The sequence below is a fragment of the Syngnathus scovelli genome, chromosome 10, assembly GCF_024217435.2.
Source record: "Syngnathus scovelli strain Florida chromosome 10, RoL_Ssco_1.2, whole genome shotgun sequence".
NCBI classification, from domain to species: domain Eukaryota; kingdom Metazoa; phylum Chordata; class Actinopteri; order Syngnathiformes; family Syngnathidae; genus Syngnathus; species Syngnathus scovelli.
Genome location: NC_090856.1, coordinates 1,475,841 through 1,491,628, shown reverse-complemented (window position 1 = coordinate 1,491,628; position 15,788 = coordinate 1,475,841). Strand labels below are relative to the sequence as shown.

At 41.2% G+C, this 15,788-nt stretch overlaps 1 protein-coding gene across 4 annotated transcripts in view; it reads left to right on the top strand.

Annotated features, from left to right (window-relative positions):
* The window catches only part of nek7 (NIMA-related kinase 7), a 37,163-nt gene that overhangs the window by 17,921 nt on the left and 3,454 nt on the right, over positions 1 to 15,788 (top strand). The window contains exons 6-11 of one of the 4 annotated variants that reach the window (XR_007484198.2): positions 1,521 to 1,629; positions 2,131 to 2,238; positions 6,219 to 6,313; positions 10,072 to 10,185; positions 14,651 to 14,740; positions 14,917 to 15,549. Coding sequence is in view for 2 of the 4 variants with exons in the window: in XM_049732221.2 (XP_049588178.1) it covers positions 1,521 to 1,629; positions 2,131 to 2,238; positions 6,219 to 6,313; positions 10,072 to 10,185; positions 12,423 to 12,533 (537 nt within the window). In the remaining 2 variants the exon portion in view is untranslated. Of the gene's footprint in view, positions 1 to 1,520; positions 1,630 to 2,130; positions 2,239 to 6,218; positions 6,314 to 10,071; positions 10,186 to 12,422; positions 14,406 to 14,650; positions 15,550 to 15,788 lie in introns of those variants that run through there. The other 3 variants (XR_007484197.2, XM_049732222.2, XM_049732221.2) reach the window with 3 other exon arrangements.

The window sequence follows — 15,788 nt, the reverse complement described above, 5'->3', positions numbered from 1 at the left end:
TTATTTCCACGTATTTACATCTGGATTTAAAACAAAACTTAGAAGCATTGAATTTAAATATAAAGCCACGCATGTCGGGTCGATTCAAACAAACATCTATGAATCGCTTTTATAAAATGTGTAGCATGTCAAAGGATAATGCCTGAAAATAAGTCCCAGTCGGCCGCCATATTGCGTGTAATGGAATGTTGACTTGGAAACGGCGTCCCAGACTTATGGCCTTGTATAACTGAAGGAATGGAGGCAGGAGGTCTGTGGTTTTTTGCAAGACGACATTTCTGCCTACCTGGACACTGAGTCAAACTGAATCATACGTTCCGTAATGTAACCAAAAACCCAATCTTACAGGACCCCCACCCCCCTCAAATCTTCTTTAATCTAAATACGGACATCTGTCTCAAATGAAGAAAGGAAGTTGGGAAGAATAAAACGACAATCATAGGCAATAAAGTTACACATGTTTTTAAACGTGCACAGACCTGGACGTGAGCAACTACACTTAGAAGATGATAAATAAGATCATCCTCCAATTGAAACAAACTACTTGCTTCAAATGGTTTAGCGTTTCATTTCGTTTGAAACAGAATGATGCTAACTACATTTAGCATTTGCTTCATTCGTTTATAACTCCTTTCAATATTCCCTCATACCTTGGCTAATGTTCTATTTTCTGGTCATCTCAGAATTCAAATGCAGGCAAATGGCTGAATTTGCATTCACTTAGAGAATATTGCATGTGCAGTGTTTGCAGTTAAGGGCGTAACGGGTGGGGTGCTGCTGCTGCTGGTGGGCATCTCCGCGCTCCCCCATTGACATCAAACAGTCCTCTGATATGGAAATGGGAGGGCAAGGGAAGAATGGCTTCTTAGTGCGCCTTTGTTAGGATATAGGCCAAGGTCTCTCCTTTCCTCCCTCCATCTACCTCCATCATCCTCTTCTTTTTCACCAAAATGTCGTTCTTTGCTTTTCTCGATCGTGCTATAAGAGGCCATGAAAAGTCATTGGATTTTAATCGTAATGCACGAAAATAGCTCAAAAGTGTTAAAGAAGATGAGACCGAAAAAACACTATTGTGTAATACTATTTTGGTCCTCAAGAGGCAATGTTGAGTCACTGTGCTGTCATTATAACTTGACAAATAACACACCTACCAAGAGGAACACGCTAGTCCAACACGCAGATAATTAAATTAAATTAAATACTTAAATACATAAATAAATAAATAAAATCTTAGTGGTGTATTAAACAAAATGACTCCAGTATATGCCAGATGGGGGAAGTTTGGGCAGGTAGCGCACGTTTCCTCTCTTTGTTGCTGAGAGTACATGTGCTTTCTGTTGAAGGCCATCGAGAAAATCAGAAAAGACTTGGTTAGGAAAGGGACTGAATAAGAGGAAATCTATCCGGGTCCCGTTGAACATGCAGACACGGAGAAAGAGAATGGATTGGCATATTCAATACGGGCCAGTAGTTAAAACTGGATTTATGTTTGTGTGTTTGTGTGTTGATTTCTTTTGCAGCACTTTAAGAAGCAGAGGAGGCTTATCCCCGAAAGAACTGTGTGGAAGTATTTCGTCCAGCTTTGCAGCGCACTTGAGCATATGCACTCCCGGAGAGTCATGCACAGAGGTAGACTTTATTTTTATGGATTCATTAAAGAAGAAGAAAAAAAAAAATCACAATGCTGTTTTTGTACAAGAACTGTTAATGTTCACCCAAACATGGGTAACGGAACATAGTGTTAATGGTGCCACGTGTGTCCAATAGCACTCAAATTAAGTCCCGAGAAACACACACACACACACACACACACACACACACACACACACACACACACACACACACACACACACACACACAGCTACAGGTGTGATATACTTCCGTTAGACTTGTCTTTGATTAGAGTTCAGCGACACTAATGAATCCGGAGCTTTAACAAGCACTTTACTGGGAGGGCCTGTTGAAAAGCCGCTTCGCAATTATACACTACGGAGTGAGTGAATTTTATTGGCTGATGTGGCGTCATCGTAGAACTTCACGACGACTTCCGAAGAAGTTGTCTGATAGCCGCAAATTGCGGCGAATTTCCTTCGGCATTATCTCCCTAACCTGACTTGCTTTCTTCTTCAGACATCAAGCCAGCCAACGTATTCATCACGGCTACAGGAGTAGTGAAGCTAGGAGATCTGGGACTGGGGCGGTTCTTCAGCTCCAAAACCACGGCTGCTCACTCTCTCGGTAATGCACGGCAGTTTTTGAGGTCTTTGAAATGAAATACAAACGCTCCATGTTTGCGCATACACACACACATGGTTGCAGAAGGCTTGTAATCACCTGCACTTGGATGTGTTTCATTAGCTATGGTGAGAGCAGAGCCATGTGTCATTGGGCTGGCCACGCTGCCTCCTCAGACTTGTGCTTCATAGGCCACTTAGTTACTTCCTGTTCCATTGCCCTTTGACCCCTGTACAGATGGATAGAGAGCACAAGCATCTGACACGCAGCTCAGTCGGGGTCTGTGTGCTGTAATAAAACAAGCTAGCAAAGTTTACAATCAAAGTTACTATTAGCGTTAAGTGGGTGCCTGTTTGCCATAGGAAATAAAATTTGATAACAGGTTCTTTATTTTTTCTTTGAAGGTATGAGAAGCGATAGTAATTAGGATGGTGGCCTTGTTTAAGATGCACGCAAAAAGGGCTGCTAAACCAGAGACAAATTGACAGCATGGAAGCACATGCTCAATGATATTCTTCTCTAATGAGTCGGACGTACGATGAGCCATGTACCGTGAATGTTTTGGTGTGAAGCCAGCATCGATTGAGACGTTTGAGTGATAATTAATTTCTGAAGGAACACACCACTTTTCACTTTTAAGGGTTTAACACAAAAAGACCTACGTACGTACGCCTCCTCAAAGGTGTTTAAAATGGTTGTCTCCGAATTTGCCATTTGTAAACTGGCCCATGACCCCAACCCATTAACAGTCACAGTTTCCAGGTCTCATGATTGGTTGTGACCTGAGCTCCGGCAACTGTGATGTCATTTTCAGTCGACAGCAAGCGGCAAAATGGCTGCCCCCCCCGAGATCAATAAAAACAGGTTACAATTATGTTAGCTTAATTGGTTTACATTAAGATTCCTTATTGCAATTAAGTTTGGTTAGTTGTTCTCTGGTTATGTTTTTAAGTATAAAACCTTGCATTGTAATAGAGACATGCACTGATTACAGTTTGGCCTGCAGAGATGTCCAAGGAGCTGTCCAACATCTTTCTGGCAGTCTCATGGCAGCTTCAATTAACTCGATTGGAATATGTTGAACATATTCCGCTGTCATTCACACTGTCTCACTTTCCAATGTTGAAGTGTTATTATCACACACAGCATGTTATTCCAGGCCCCCGTACAGCCGCGGCGGCGGTGGCAGCAGCACAGACTGTGGAAAATGTGTGACTCTCATGTGCCAGCGTAAAAATGTCTGCATTTGCTCAGGAAACGTTAAGACCACAGCACCCTCTTTAGGCTGACCGGGGACAGGCAACTGGAATCCCAGGGGGGGTCAACATACTTAAGTTATTTGGATATCGTCTTACAAAAATACATTTTTAATTTTAAGGGAAAATAAGATTTAATATTTTCATCCATGTTTCTGAATCCATCATTAACACATATTTAGAAAAAGCCAGTATATACCCACACAATATTTATCATTATCGTTGAGTATGTGTTTTTATTACTAAGGCCTATATAAAAGTATGATTATTACTCAACTCGAATAACAATCTGCAGGGGACCCATTGTGTCATCAAATATCCTTGGCTTTTCCTGCGACAACCATTGACGTTTTTTGAAGTTGCAGACACCCTTCTCGTCATTCCTTAGTACCCTTCCCCTGCTATGTCCATCTTCCGTTGCACATAGCTGAGATGTGTGTGTGAGAGATGCAAAAGAGGAAAAAGTGAAAGCAGTACATGGTGACAGACTGAAAATGGGCAAAAAAAAATATGGAGGTGCAGAAGAAACTGAGAAAGAAGGGCAGAATGTGTTCAGTGCTGGAAAATAATGACTGTTTGACAGTAAAAAAGAAACCTTAGCAAAAAGGAAAAATAGTAGTGGAAATATAAAAAAAAAAAAAAAAAACTGTGGGACGAGCCATTTATTTGTGCATGTTTTCACAGTGGTGTCCCAGTGCGGCTCTATAATAAGCCCAGTCCCCGCGCTGAACAGTAGACGCCGCCATGGTGGTCCAGCCATTGACAGAAGCTTTAAAACTAAAGGCCAACACTCCCTTTTTTATCTCCTGCACACTGTCAGACTACTTCCAGTCATACATACATTGTTACGTTCCTATTCTGAAATATGTGTATGCATGTGAGATATGCAAACTTTAAATAGTGTTTCTGCCGTAAAGTAATCTCAGTTTGATTGAAATATTTTTACGCTAAAATGTTATCTAAATAAAAGCAAAATGAAAAAATGAAAAAAAAAATGCTTTGACAGTAAAAATAATAATAATAAATTGGAAAAGCACTGTTATGTATAAAAATGTCATATACAAAATATTGAGGAGTTTTTTGAGTGGAAGATAATCTGCAGTCCCAGGCACTAAAATTAGAGACACAGGCTGATATTGGAGATAAATCTGATGATTGAGACATATATTTATAGCCATGCAAGTCTATTCTTTAAAAGCCAGCAACAAAGTTGTACAGACTGCCAAAATCAGAATCAGGGCACAGTAGGACATGTAGGAAAAGCAAACACTTGCATGTGACTTAACGTTGGTTGCTGTGATTCTCCAAAATGTCAAAATCTGTCAAAACCTGCCAATAAAAAAAAAAAAAAAATAGAAACAGCATTTTTATGAACTGACATTCGCGAATTCACCTTTTACATCAATGTAATAGTTTTATGAAAAAGACAGTCAAGGTCACATTTGTAAAAATTGAAATGAATCCCCACATGACTTTTCAATTTATTTGGACGAATAACTAATGTGCCCTTAATTGAACATGCGGAAGCAGCCTCAACCTAGCGCGCTTGTCCTTTTATGCAGGCATTAGCATATGAGAGCTTGATTCTTTTGAATTAACTAATAACCAATGTTAGGGGGCTCATTCCAACCGTTTCGCCAGACAACACACACATTGCTGATGATCAATTAGAGCTCCCTGTTTATTCCTCACCGTCTTTGCAGACATTTTTTTTTTTAATAACGAATGACACTTCATTGAAGTGTTTTCTCAGCCTAATTGTACCTTCACCCAAAATTTCAACTCCCATTACCTGCTATTCTCTCGTTAGCACTTCAATTACTTACGAGCCTATTTTCCCGTGGAAGCTTCTGACACACCCACCGATCCAATTGGATCATTTCTTCACTGTGACATGAATTTAAATTTCATTCAAAATAATATAGAAGACATATAGCGTTGTTGAAGACCAAATCTGGAGTCTCTCAATTCCTCCAAGTTTCCACATAAATTTGCTTTAAACTTTGTGGAATGAGTACATGTTAGTAAAAGGCCCAACCAGATGTGATCAGCGTAATGTAAAACTGCTGCTGGATTTGCTTGGTCGACTTTTACGTGGGAAATCCCAGCAAAACAGAAAGCAGCCCTTCCCGCTCCAAACGCTAAGAATGCAGAAAATCTCCCTAGAAAGCGACAGACGTGATGTCAAGCTGCGGTTCCTGTCCGAGTCCAGTTGGGTGAAGGTCTGATTCTCTGGAACGCTGCCAGTCGCCATGCTAGTTTGGGATTCTTGAGTTTCCAAAAAGCAGAACCAGAAAACGGGCCTGCTTTTCAGGCTCCCTCAATGCTCCTGGGGCGTCTTCAATAGCTGCTGTTTCAGATCATTACCAAGCCGGCTAATCAAAAGTGATTGATGTATATTTTGTGTCTGCCGCATATACAAGTTTGTCATGCTTTAACAATTATGCGCACTTTATGGCCAAGCGGGGTTCTATGCAACCTGTAAATATCATCTTACTTGAGCTGACTAATAATTAATAGGGGCAATATACTTGAACGACTCCCTGTAGTTTTCCTTACTTGCACCCTTACGAAAATTCTTTCCAACCTCTGAACTCGACATGGTTGACAAGACTCGTCCGCTTTCCTTTACCGTGCCAGCGGACGCCACAAAACTGGAGAGCAATGCAAACGGTAATAATCACTGTTTCTCCTGCTCTTTTCTTTTTTTTTTTTTCCGTCATCTAGTGGGTACACCATACTACATGTCACCGGAGAGGATACACGAAAACGGATACAACTTCAAATCGGACATTTGGTCGCTGGGGTGCCTGCTCTATGAGGTAAGTACAGACAAACTTTTAAAAAATTTATTAAATAATTTTGCAACTCTGGTTCTGCGTCTGAGGTGACATGGAATGGGAAATTCACTTAGACTGTTATCATAAAGTGTCATTGCTAAAAACCTTCTGGGGTGGGGCTTAAGAATGACAACCTATTCCACCTACAGCAGAGATGGATTCCATCCAGCAGGTCAGCCTTTTTGAAGAAACTGCCCATAGTGCATCCACATGTGGAAACTTTCTCTCCACTCTTTTTTTATTTTTTTTATTTCTCCAACCCTCCCTTCTGTTCCATTCCCTCTTTGTGCCTCCCCTTTCCTCGTTTAACCTTCAGGCATAAGGAATTCACAGAGACACGATCCACATTGATTTCACTCTGAACATGGTAACAACTGAGAATTGCACAACAGCTCCATTTTTTTTTCTCTCCCCTCCATCCCGGTGCCTGTGGCATGGGTAACGTCCAAAGGGTCTGTCAATACCTGGTCATTGTATCAGCATCTATCTTCATCTTCCATTCTGTTTGATCCCTTTCTCCTCGTGTCCAACCTCATTACGTCCTTTGACGCTCCATGAGACCAAACCCCTCCTCTCTGATAATATTAGTCCTTATCTCCCAGGGTGACATGGAAGCTAAGGAGGCGGAGTTTATTCCACACCACTTGATGACATGTCTGCTTTTACTAAAAAAAAATAACACTTTTTAATTTATGCAGACACATTGAGTGGAGAAGAAGAATACCTTGATGGAGCTGGGCCATGTTAAATGAGTCTGTCTGTGTCTCATTACAAGCCCACTCCAGTATATGGATTGATGTTGCTTTTATGAGAGCCAGCATCCTTGGTTACATGTGATGAGTTGCCCCATGGCTAAGTCTGTGTTTTTTTTTTTTATTGTGGACTGTTTTTTGAAGAAGCCTCCTTTAAACGTTTTACACGGTATTCATTACGTTTTCCCAGTACCTTTTATAGGTTTTTTTTTCTCAAAAATAATGTAATCTGCTTAAAACGATCGCATCCCTTTTTGCATTTGATTTAGTGAGCTAAAAAAAATTGAATAATTTCTGTAAAATCAACACACCAATATAGCAACTGCTTAGATCCTTTTAGAAAGTCCTTCTCGGTTTTTCGTACGTAACCCTTTACCAGTTGCCTTTATTATTAATATGTCAAAAGTTGAATAAAATCCCGGCTCTAATGGGACTAGGTCTATTTTTAATGACTGTCCTCAGACACTCTGACTTTGTTCCTTGATGAATATGTCATCAGAAAGAAACATGAAGGACCAATGTGAACATAAAAAAGTCATGCTTTCTTCATTTGGACCGAATGTGTGTGTGTGTGTGTGTGTGTTACTGCATGTCCACACATTTGGTTGCTATAATTTGAAGATAGTATGTTGACAAGCGTTAATGTGAACAGCCCTCGCCGATATCCGGAGAAGCTTGACGTGTTCCGCAGATGTTTCCAGAAACCGAAAGCCAAAACAAAATTAGTGCTAATTGAACAAGGAGGACATTTGCAGACCTCGTGTTAGGTTCGGGAAAAGACTCGCTGAAGAAAAGCGCAGACTGTTTCTCTTTGTTGCGTGTCTGTGTGTTCCACCACCGACAACTGGCAGACAGCAGGCATGCGTCCGCGTTGAATCTTTCTGGAATATCAATGAAGCGTGCACACACAAACACGCACAGACCTGGGCCTCAGAGGTCAGACAGTGAGTCAATCATCTACCCCGATGCAATGACACAAAAAAAAAAAAAAAAAAAAGAGTTTGTGTGGCGTGCATGTTTATGGGTGTGCGCTCGCTCGTTCGCTCACGCAGGGGGGCCAGCAGCTGTCAGGGGCGAGGAGCAGCAGACACTAATGAAGCAGATGAATAGTGCAAAAACTCCCAAATAAAAACAGGACACTTGACATTTTTCATCTGTCAAAAGTAGAAGATGCATGAAAATACGTTGGGGTCTTGTTTAACCCTCTGCCTCCTGGTATCGACCCCCCCTCCCCATCTTCCTGTGTGTCTGTTTCACTCTCCTCCTCCTTTTTTTTTTTTTGTCTTACTTACTTTGAAGTGTATATTTTGGGTAAACACTCAGCGGTCCTCCCAAACATGCGCTCTGTTATAGTAAATCAAAAGGCAGACAGTGAGAGAGCAAAAAAAAAGAAAATTTCCAGGCCATTGAAAGGAACTTCTACAGTAAAAAAGATTTTTTTTTTTTCTCTCCACGTTTGACATTTACCTTCTGCATTTTGATATCTTTTTACAGTAATTGAGAGTGATTAGTGGAAGTGAAACTGGAAGCTCTTTGACATTTATTACAAATGTCTCACACCTCTCACACTGGCATTTTAGCTTGCAATGAATTAAATACTTAACTGATTTAATGGCCAGCAATTTAATGTTAGTTTTAATTGATATGGATAAGTAAGGTCATTCCTGTAGGGTTCGTAATTAGTCAAGGGGGAGTATAGCCTGCCCCGAAATGGTGGCATTTTCAGATGGCACAAAGAATTTATTTTCTCTTCACTGAAAAAAAATTCAGTTGATGTATAGTCTTCTTTAAAAAAGTATCTGCTATACAGATGACGATCCACATGGTAAAATGAAATTAAGTAAATTCAACACCATTATTTTCAGTGTACTCACATGCGATTGAAAATGAGTCTACATGTGTGTACAGTTTTTTATGCACAACTGTAAGTCTTGGAAATGTTCTCGGAATTCCAGAGACGCCAACACCATCAAGTCTCTGCTTGCTGTGTGGCTTTTCAACAGCTGCTGACATGATATGAAGAAAATGTTTGTCGTTAAAATGATTTAACCAGATGATATCCCAAATAGGGCTATTTTTGCAGCGGCCAGAACACCCCCACCCCCATATGAAAATTGTAAAACAAAAAGTTTTACTACTTTTGCTATTAATTAGGCACATTCTCGACTATTCCTCAAACATGTCTGGAATTGATAGCAGTCAACTAAGTCGACTCAACAGCATATGCAAAAACATCCCTGGAAAAAGTTGCAAATTTGATTTCAATGAAATATTTGCATATTTGCAACCAGCTCTTTTGAAAATGCTATTTGCATATCAATATGGATCACAATATATTTGATCCCCGGTTAAGCAATCATGCAGCACACAGCATCTATTCAACTTTTCAGTGACAATGCAAGTATTGAGCAATACAAAAATTAACCGCGTCTATTTTCGGGAAGGCTGTAGAAATTCTTGACGTATTTGCACATAGCAGTAAAAGTCGACTGCCGACTTCCCCATCCATCCACATCTGTTTCCCCCCCACCCCTCCTCCAGAGTGTGTCGTTTCCCCCTGAAGCTCACTTCATGACTCTTTTTTCCTCTCCGCTCGTTCGTTCAGCTCCAAGTCTCGTATGGCGCACAGTGATTCTTCAGTTTAAATTTGATTGATTTTGTTAGCTGCAAATGTCAAGCCGTTAAAGCCCTAAAATAGGTGCAATTAAATCGTGTGACCTGCACATCTGAAGAACGATGATGAATTGATTTCCGCAACTCTTTTTCCACTTTGACATGAATTATTTGACATTAACCTGGCTGAAATTAGCGACAAGCTTGTGAATATGTTTCTGTTTGCAGTATAATTTAAAGTCATCTCTTTGGAGCCTGCTAATGTTTCAATCTATAAGTGTGATTGGTTTAGTACAATCTGAACTGTGTTTTTTTTTTTTTTTTACACTTTCACATTTTTTCCTGCCCGTCCTCACTTTATCCTTTGCATTTCAGATGGCAGCGCTACAGAGTCCATTCTACGGAGATAAGATGAACCTCTACTCCCTTTGTAAGAAGATCGAGCAGTGTGACTACCCTCCTCTTCCATCAGATCATTACTCCGAGGAAGTAAGTCATGTCGTACATCACTTGCACTTAGCGCTCTGCGGTAGCTTTGGATCTGCTCACCTATTTATTCCCATTGGGTCTTGAAATGTTCAGTGAAACAACACTTTAGACCAAAATGACCACTTTCTCTTTTTCTGTGCCAACGCGCTGATTTTGACTTGTATTGACTTTTTTTTTAAACAACTGAAATCCATCCAAATGTCAGTACACAGTGTGTTTCGCTATAATATCATTACTCTCTGATCAAAAGGCCGTGATTTTAAACGTTTGAAAATGAAATCCCACGTATTAAAAGCATCTGTTTGTGCTAAAAAAGTAGGGTGAAAGAAAATGAGCTTGTGTGTCAGGTTTCCCCTGGCTAAATGGGAAATGATCTAGCGTAGTACAGCAAAGTGTAATGCAGCCAGGCTGCGGTTAACAATGGCATGCTAGCTGATTGCTTGTGCATGGTTACGTTCAAACGTAGCTTAAACCCACTCCGAGTTGTTGGAGGAAAAATGTTGACAGCAAATATATTTCGATGTTTATAAATACTACAGGAGCACAAAATCACATTATGAGAATGACTGAAAATGTGACTGCGATCTCTGAAGAGCTTTTTCGATCTGTACGGTGGCCCTGAAGTACAAAACACTACAACGAATAACTAAACACATTTGGGGGGTTTTCTGGTTTTTTTTTTAATCTATTTTATTTCACTGCTTTTTTTTTTTGGGTTCTTTGCCGTTGTTTAGCTTTTTTTACTGTGTTTGTTTTATTTGTTTGGTATTTTATCATTTTACTTATCTGTTTCTTTTTTTCTTGAACTATTGTGTTTAGTTTTTTTTATTTCGGTATTTTCCATTCGCTATGTGGTTTCGCTCTTTGTGTTTTTTAAATTTGCTGGCGTGTTTTGCACTTCAGGGCCACCGAAGGAAGATCTGTCCCTTTACTGTTTTCTCTGAATGACTGCTTTGCTTCACTTAACTTTGTAAGCAGCAGGAAACCACAAGGAGAAAAAAAAAAAAAAACTATTAGCACAAATAACATACCTTATTTTCTCTTTGCAGGCTATTAAAAAAATAAAAAAGTATATATATGTATATATATATATTTATTATATATCTTTATTTTTAAAACGCATACGAATATAGTCCTTGAAGGTAAAAGCGGGTGTCCGTTGCCCGCGTTGAAATGACGTCTCCGCTTTGCGAGTCCACAGTGGGTAGTTAGAAGTTTCTCCACTAACTCCTGCAGAGTGTTTTTCATTGCACTTTGGTGTTTACTTCATTAGGTTGACAAAGGCTAATTGCATGGCGTTTCATGTCTTTGCACATGCTTTGCTTTTTTCTTTTTTTTTTTATGTGCATGAGCCGTGGCAGCAGCGTGTATTTGTTACAGTAGCTCCCTCTCTCCGCCAGCGCTCGGAGCTGGAGCGTGCCCCACATGTCACCCCCATCCCGCAGATAGGGAGACAAAGCGATAGAGTGAGCGAATGATGGCTGATGGAGATGAGGGGGGGTGCCTACAGCGCCTGTCTGGATGTAAACAATGCTCCTGAAGGATCGGCGGCAAACTGTCAGCTGCTCATCTTTGTTGTGTCATTTAACCATCTCCGTCTCTGCTTCCCCCGCTTCCCCCCTTGCCTCCCTTCACCAGCGCTCGCTCCCCCCTCCACCCGCCACCTGACACTTTACCCCCCCCCCCCCCCCCCCCATCTCACTCGCCATGCAAAGAAGCACATGAATATTTTACATATCTGCATCTTTTCTCAACCCCACCCAAATCTCCATCCGGCGCTACTAATTTTCAGACTATCTGAATTTACATCTCTCTCTCACATATGCACGCAGTGGCTGACGAGAGCTCGTCCGGGCCACTGCCGTTGCCGTGAAGTTGGCAGACGGTTACCATAGCGACCTCGCATAGATGTGCCCCCCCCCCCCCCCCTTTATTCTCTTCTTTTTTTAATGATGGTGGTGGCTGTTCCGCCTGCGAGCCTGTCTATCTATCTGCTCCAATCAGCCGCTTCGCTTGGCTTAGTGCGTGTGAGCGCCGGCGATAGACTGGCAGCACCATGCGCCTGTGCGGACCCGAGTCAAACGCTGCCAACCGGCAAGCGATTAGTGTCCTCGGTCCAGTTACCTGTTGCTACCACCGTAGCGAGAGCCCGTCAAGAGTTTCTTGTCTTTTGGCTGTGGTTCCAATGACATCATTAATGCCATTATTTTTCCTTCCCCCCCCCCCCTTCCCATCAGCTGAGGAATTTGGTAGATATGTGCATCAACCCCGACCCGGAGAAGAGGCCGGACATCACCTACGTGTACGACATCGCCAAACACATGCAGAACCTGACGCAGGGCAGCTAAGCCCGGAATTGCACAAACTATAGCTTGTAGAAACACATCCCTCCTCAATTTCCATGCTGGACGTGTACACATCTATCTGCTTCTATGCAAATACTTAGTCCAGAGCTCATTGTGATAAGCGGACAGCATTTATAACATGGTTTTTGGAGGAATGTAAAACGTGAGCGGCAGCCTAAATCCTTCCTGCGCAAGGTAAACAACAAGCCCAATCAAATCTGTCCATTGTATATCACTGTTCATATCCTAGCTTGAATCTTCTTTTCATGAAGGGCCCACCCCCAAAAATGGTTTACACGCAATACTTCAACGCTAACCGTTTTCCTAACAGATGCTGTAAAATATGACGGGAAAGAGAAAGTCGATGATTATTGAGAGACGTAATGAGAAGGTTTGGATGCAGAGGTACCGGTTATGTTGCCGAATTTGGAAAGCTGGCTTGGTTCAGAGGTGCAGGTGGGAAAACATGGGCAAATGTCTACACAGCGCTTTGAATGTTTGTCACTTTGACACTCCGCTTTCAAGAGTCTGCCTCCCTTTCGACATCCTTGAAGGAGTAGTATGACGAAATATCAAAAAGAGAAAAAAAAAAAAATCTGTTTCACATTCTGTTTACTTTTCTCACCCACACAAAAAAAACATTTTGTTTGGGAGCAGCCGTAAATGAATGCTGATGACCAGACGGGGAAGGTGTGATGGACATTTTTGCCTTCCGTTTCCTTATGCAGGGAACAAAGAGACAAATAATCTTTGCCTTGTGTATATATATATTGTCCATTCAATGTGTATCTCACGGCAAATAGCAGATGATGAGTTGTATCATATTTGGTTGCAAATGTTGTTCATCAGCTTTGTTAGCATCTGTCCGTCCATCCGTCTGTCACCGCGCAAACAGTCCCGATGAAACACTCCACAAACATGCTGCACTGAATACACTGTATCTTATATCAAAGCGGTGAAGGAGTATTATTATTTTGTTTTTTTTAGGATACGGGAATACTATCTATTGGTGGGTTCTTCCCTCAATGGAGTTTTTTTTTTGTCCATCATTTTACAAACTCCTTGTGAGAACCGGCTGGTCCACATGGTTTGTGAATTGTAGTGTAACATTTACATGAAATGGGTTTACAACAGTGTGACATGCACGTCTAGCACTGACTCATTAGTTTACTGTACTGCATCTCCGTGATACTTCATCCACATCGGCGCTAACGCAGCTTTTAGCATTTAGCAATCGACTCCAAAATCTTCATCAAGCAAAGCCCAAACCAAAGTAATATTTTTGATTATAATCATTTGTCATGCAAAACTCTCCAACCATTTTCAATTTCAGCCATCATCGTAAAAATCGATTGTTGTCACCCACAATGGCGTTGCACCAAAACTTTCAGTATTTCTGAGCATATTTTTATGAGCATGTTAGTTTCAACGGTAAAATGCTTTTATCTTTTTTTTTTACATTGACCACCTTTCCCCGTCCCATCGATCCATTTGAGCACTTTGCCTGAAGTTGGGCGTGCACATGGAGTGTTATGTTTTTGTTTGTGCACCGACAATGAGATCTAGGTCGTTTGTAAGTCGTCACAAGGGGCTTGTTAAACATACATATAACGGTGGGATGATGGCGCTGAAATCCTTCTTCACGCAAAGTATCACAGGGCCCCATTATTTTGACCTTGACTCACTTCCATTTTCCACCTTATGTAAGTTGTGTTTGGTTGGAGAGTGGAGGGGCTGTTCCCCAAAAGTGAAATAATAGGCTCCTACTGGCTTTGGCTTTATTTATGGTTGGGCTAGTTGTTTTGCTTTCATCTCGTGTCCCACCAATGCCATGTATTTTAGCTTAATGCAATAAAGCTCCAACATTTCTCCTGACTATTTGAGTGTGTACTTTTATTTCAGTTTGACTTTACCTGTAGTTTTTTTTTTAAAGCTAGTTAGCTTGATTATTTTTAGTTTCTTAGTTAGTTGTTTTTAGTATAGTTTTTGTTTGTTGTAGCATTGTTTTTTTTTTATATGTGGAGTGTTTGTCCCCACTCCACATATGAAAAATAAAAAAAAGTCATTATTGTGCAATAAAGTAAAGTTAACTACAGTTTTATTTGACCTTCCTTTTGCAGGGATGTACAGCTATACCGAAAAAGACTTAAAATGAAAATTGTGTGTTGTCTGAGGACTGCAGATAATGTTTGGCACAACCAAGTTAAAAGGTAAGTTCATATTGTGGAAAATAAATTATCAAGGCAATATCTATCCATCATTTAATATCTTGTACTATAGTTGCTACTTTTTTGATTTTGACACATCTAAACCAAGACCAAACCTTTGGCGTAGTAAATCCAGCCTCCTTGTTGACATGATAAATGATAAGACCAATCATTTTCAGATATCAATCATTTCATGACTTGAACTTTCATGTCGTCAACTTGCTCCGATGCCCCCGGCGGCCAAAAAACATTTGATCCGAAAGCGACTTGGAAGACTTTTCCAGCAGAGAGAAAATGATCTTTTATGTTAATCCCATTGAGTTGCTTGTGAAGCGTAAAAAGCCTGTTAAATGATGAAAAGTGGAAAAAGGGCAGAAGTTGCCATGTGAAAACATCCCTGTCAGCTCCCTGTGTACTAGCCTTAAGGTGAACTACGTCGACATGCTTCCGCTCATCTCCAGAGGTAATGTTTGCTTAAAAGGCATGTAGACATCTGCTCAAACTCTCGCGTTCAATCCCGAATGAGCAGACACACTAAATCTCCGAGTTAGGAGTTTGATCATGTGTGCTCTCTCGCGTGGAGGCCTCCAGGATAGTGTGACTCTAAAGTTCATGTCAAACCGGCTTGCTCTGGGATACGGCTCCGACGCAACGAGTGGATGTGAGACGGGGAACAGGCAATTATTTTACTGCTTCCTTCTAGCTTGTGTGCGCTTTGCCATGCAAGGCCCGCAAAAAACTCTTTTTCTTTCTATACTTTTTCCCGAGTCTAATGCAAAAAAATAAAATTTGGCATTTGCACCAGAAGCAAACTTTCTCATTGGAGCCGTTCTGCTAATTTCTGTTGTGTTCTTGTTATGTATGAGGTCATTAGCAAAGTGCTGGTTGGTTATCGTGCCTGGCCTCCCCCGAGTAACGTTCCCCATCCCCTCCTAGCACTACACCAGTCTCCAGGTCCTCCCAATCCCTCTTGGCACGGGAGGGGTGTGTGTGTGTGTGTGTGGGGGGGGGAGGGCATCGGGTCTTTTGCCATAATGAACTCCACAGGGAC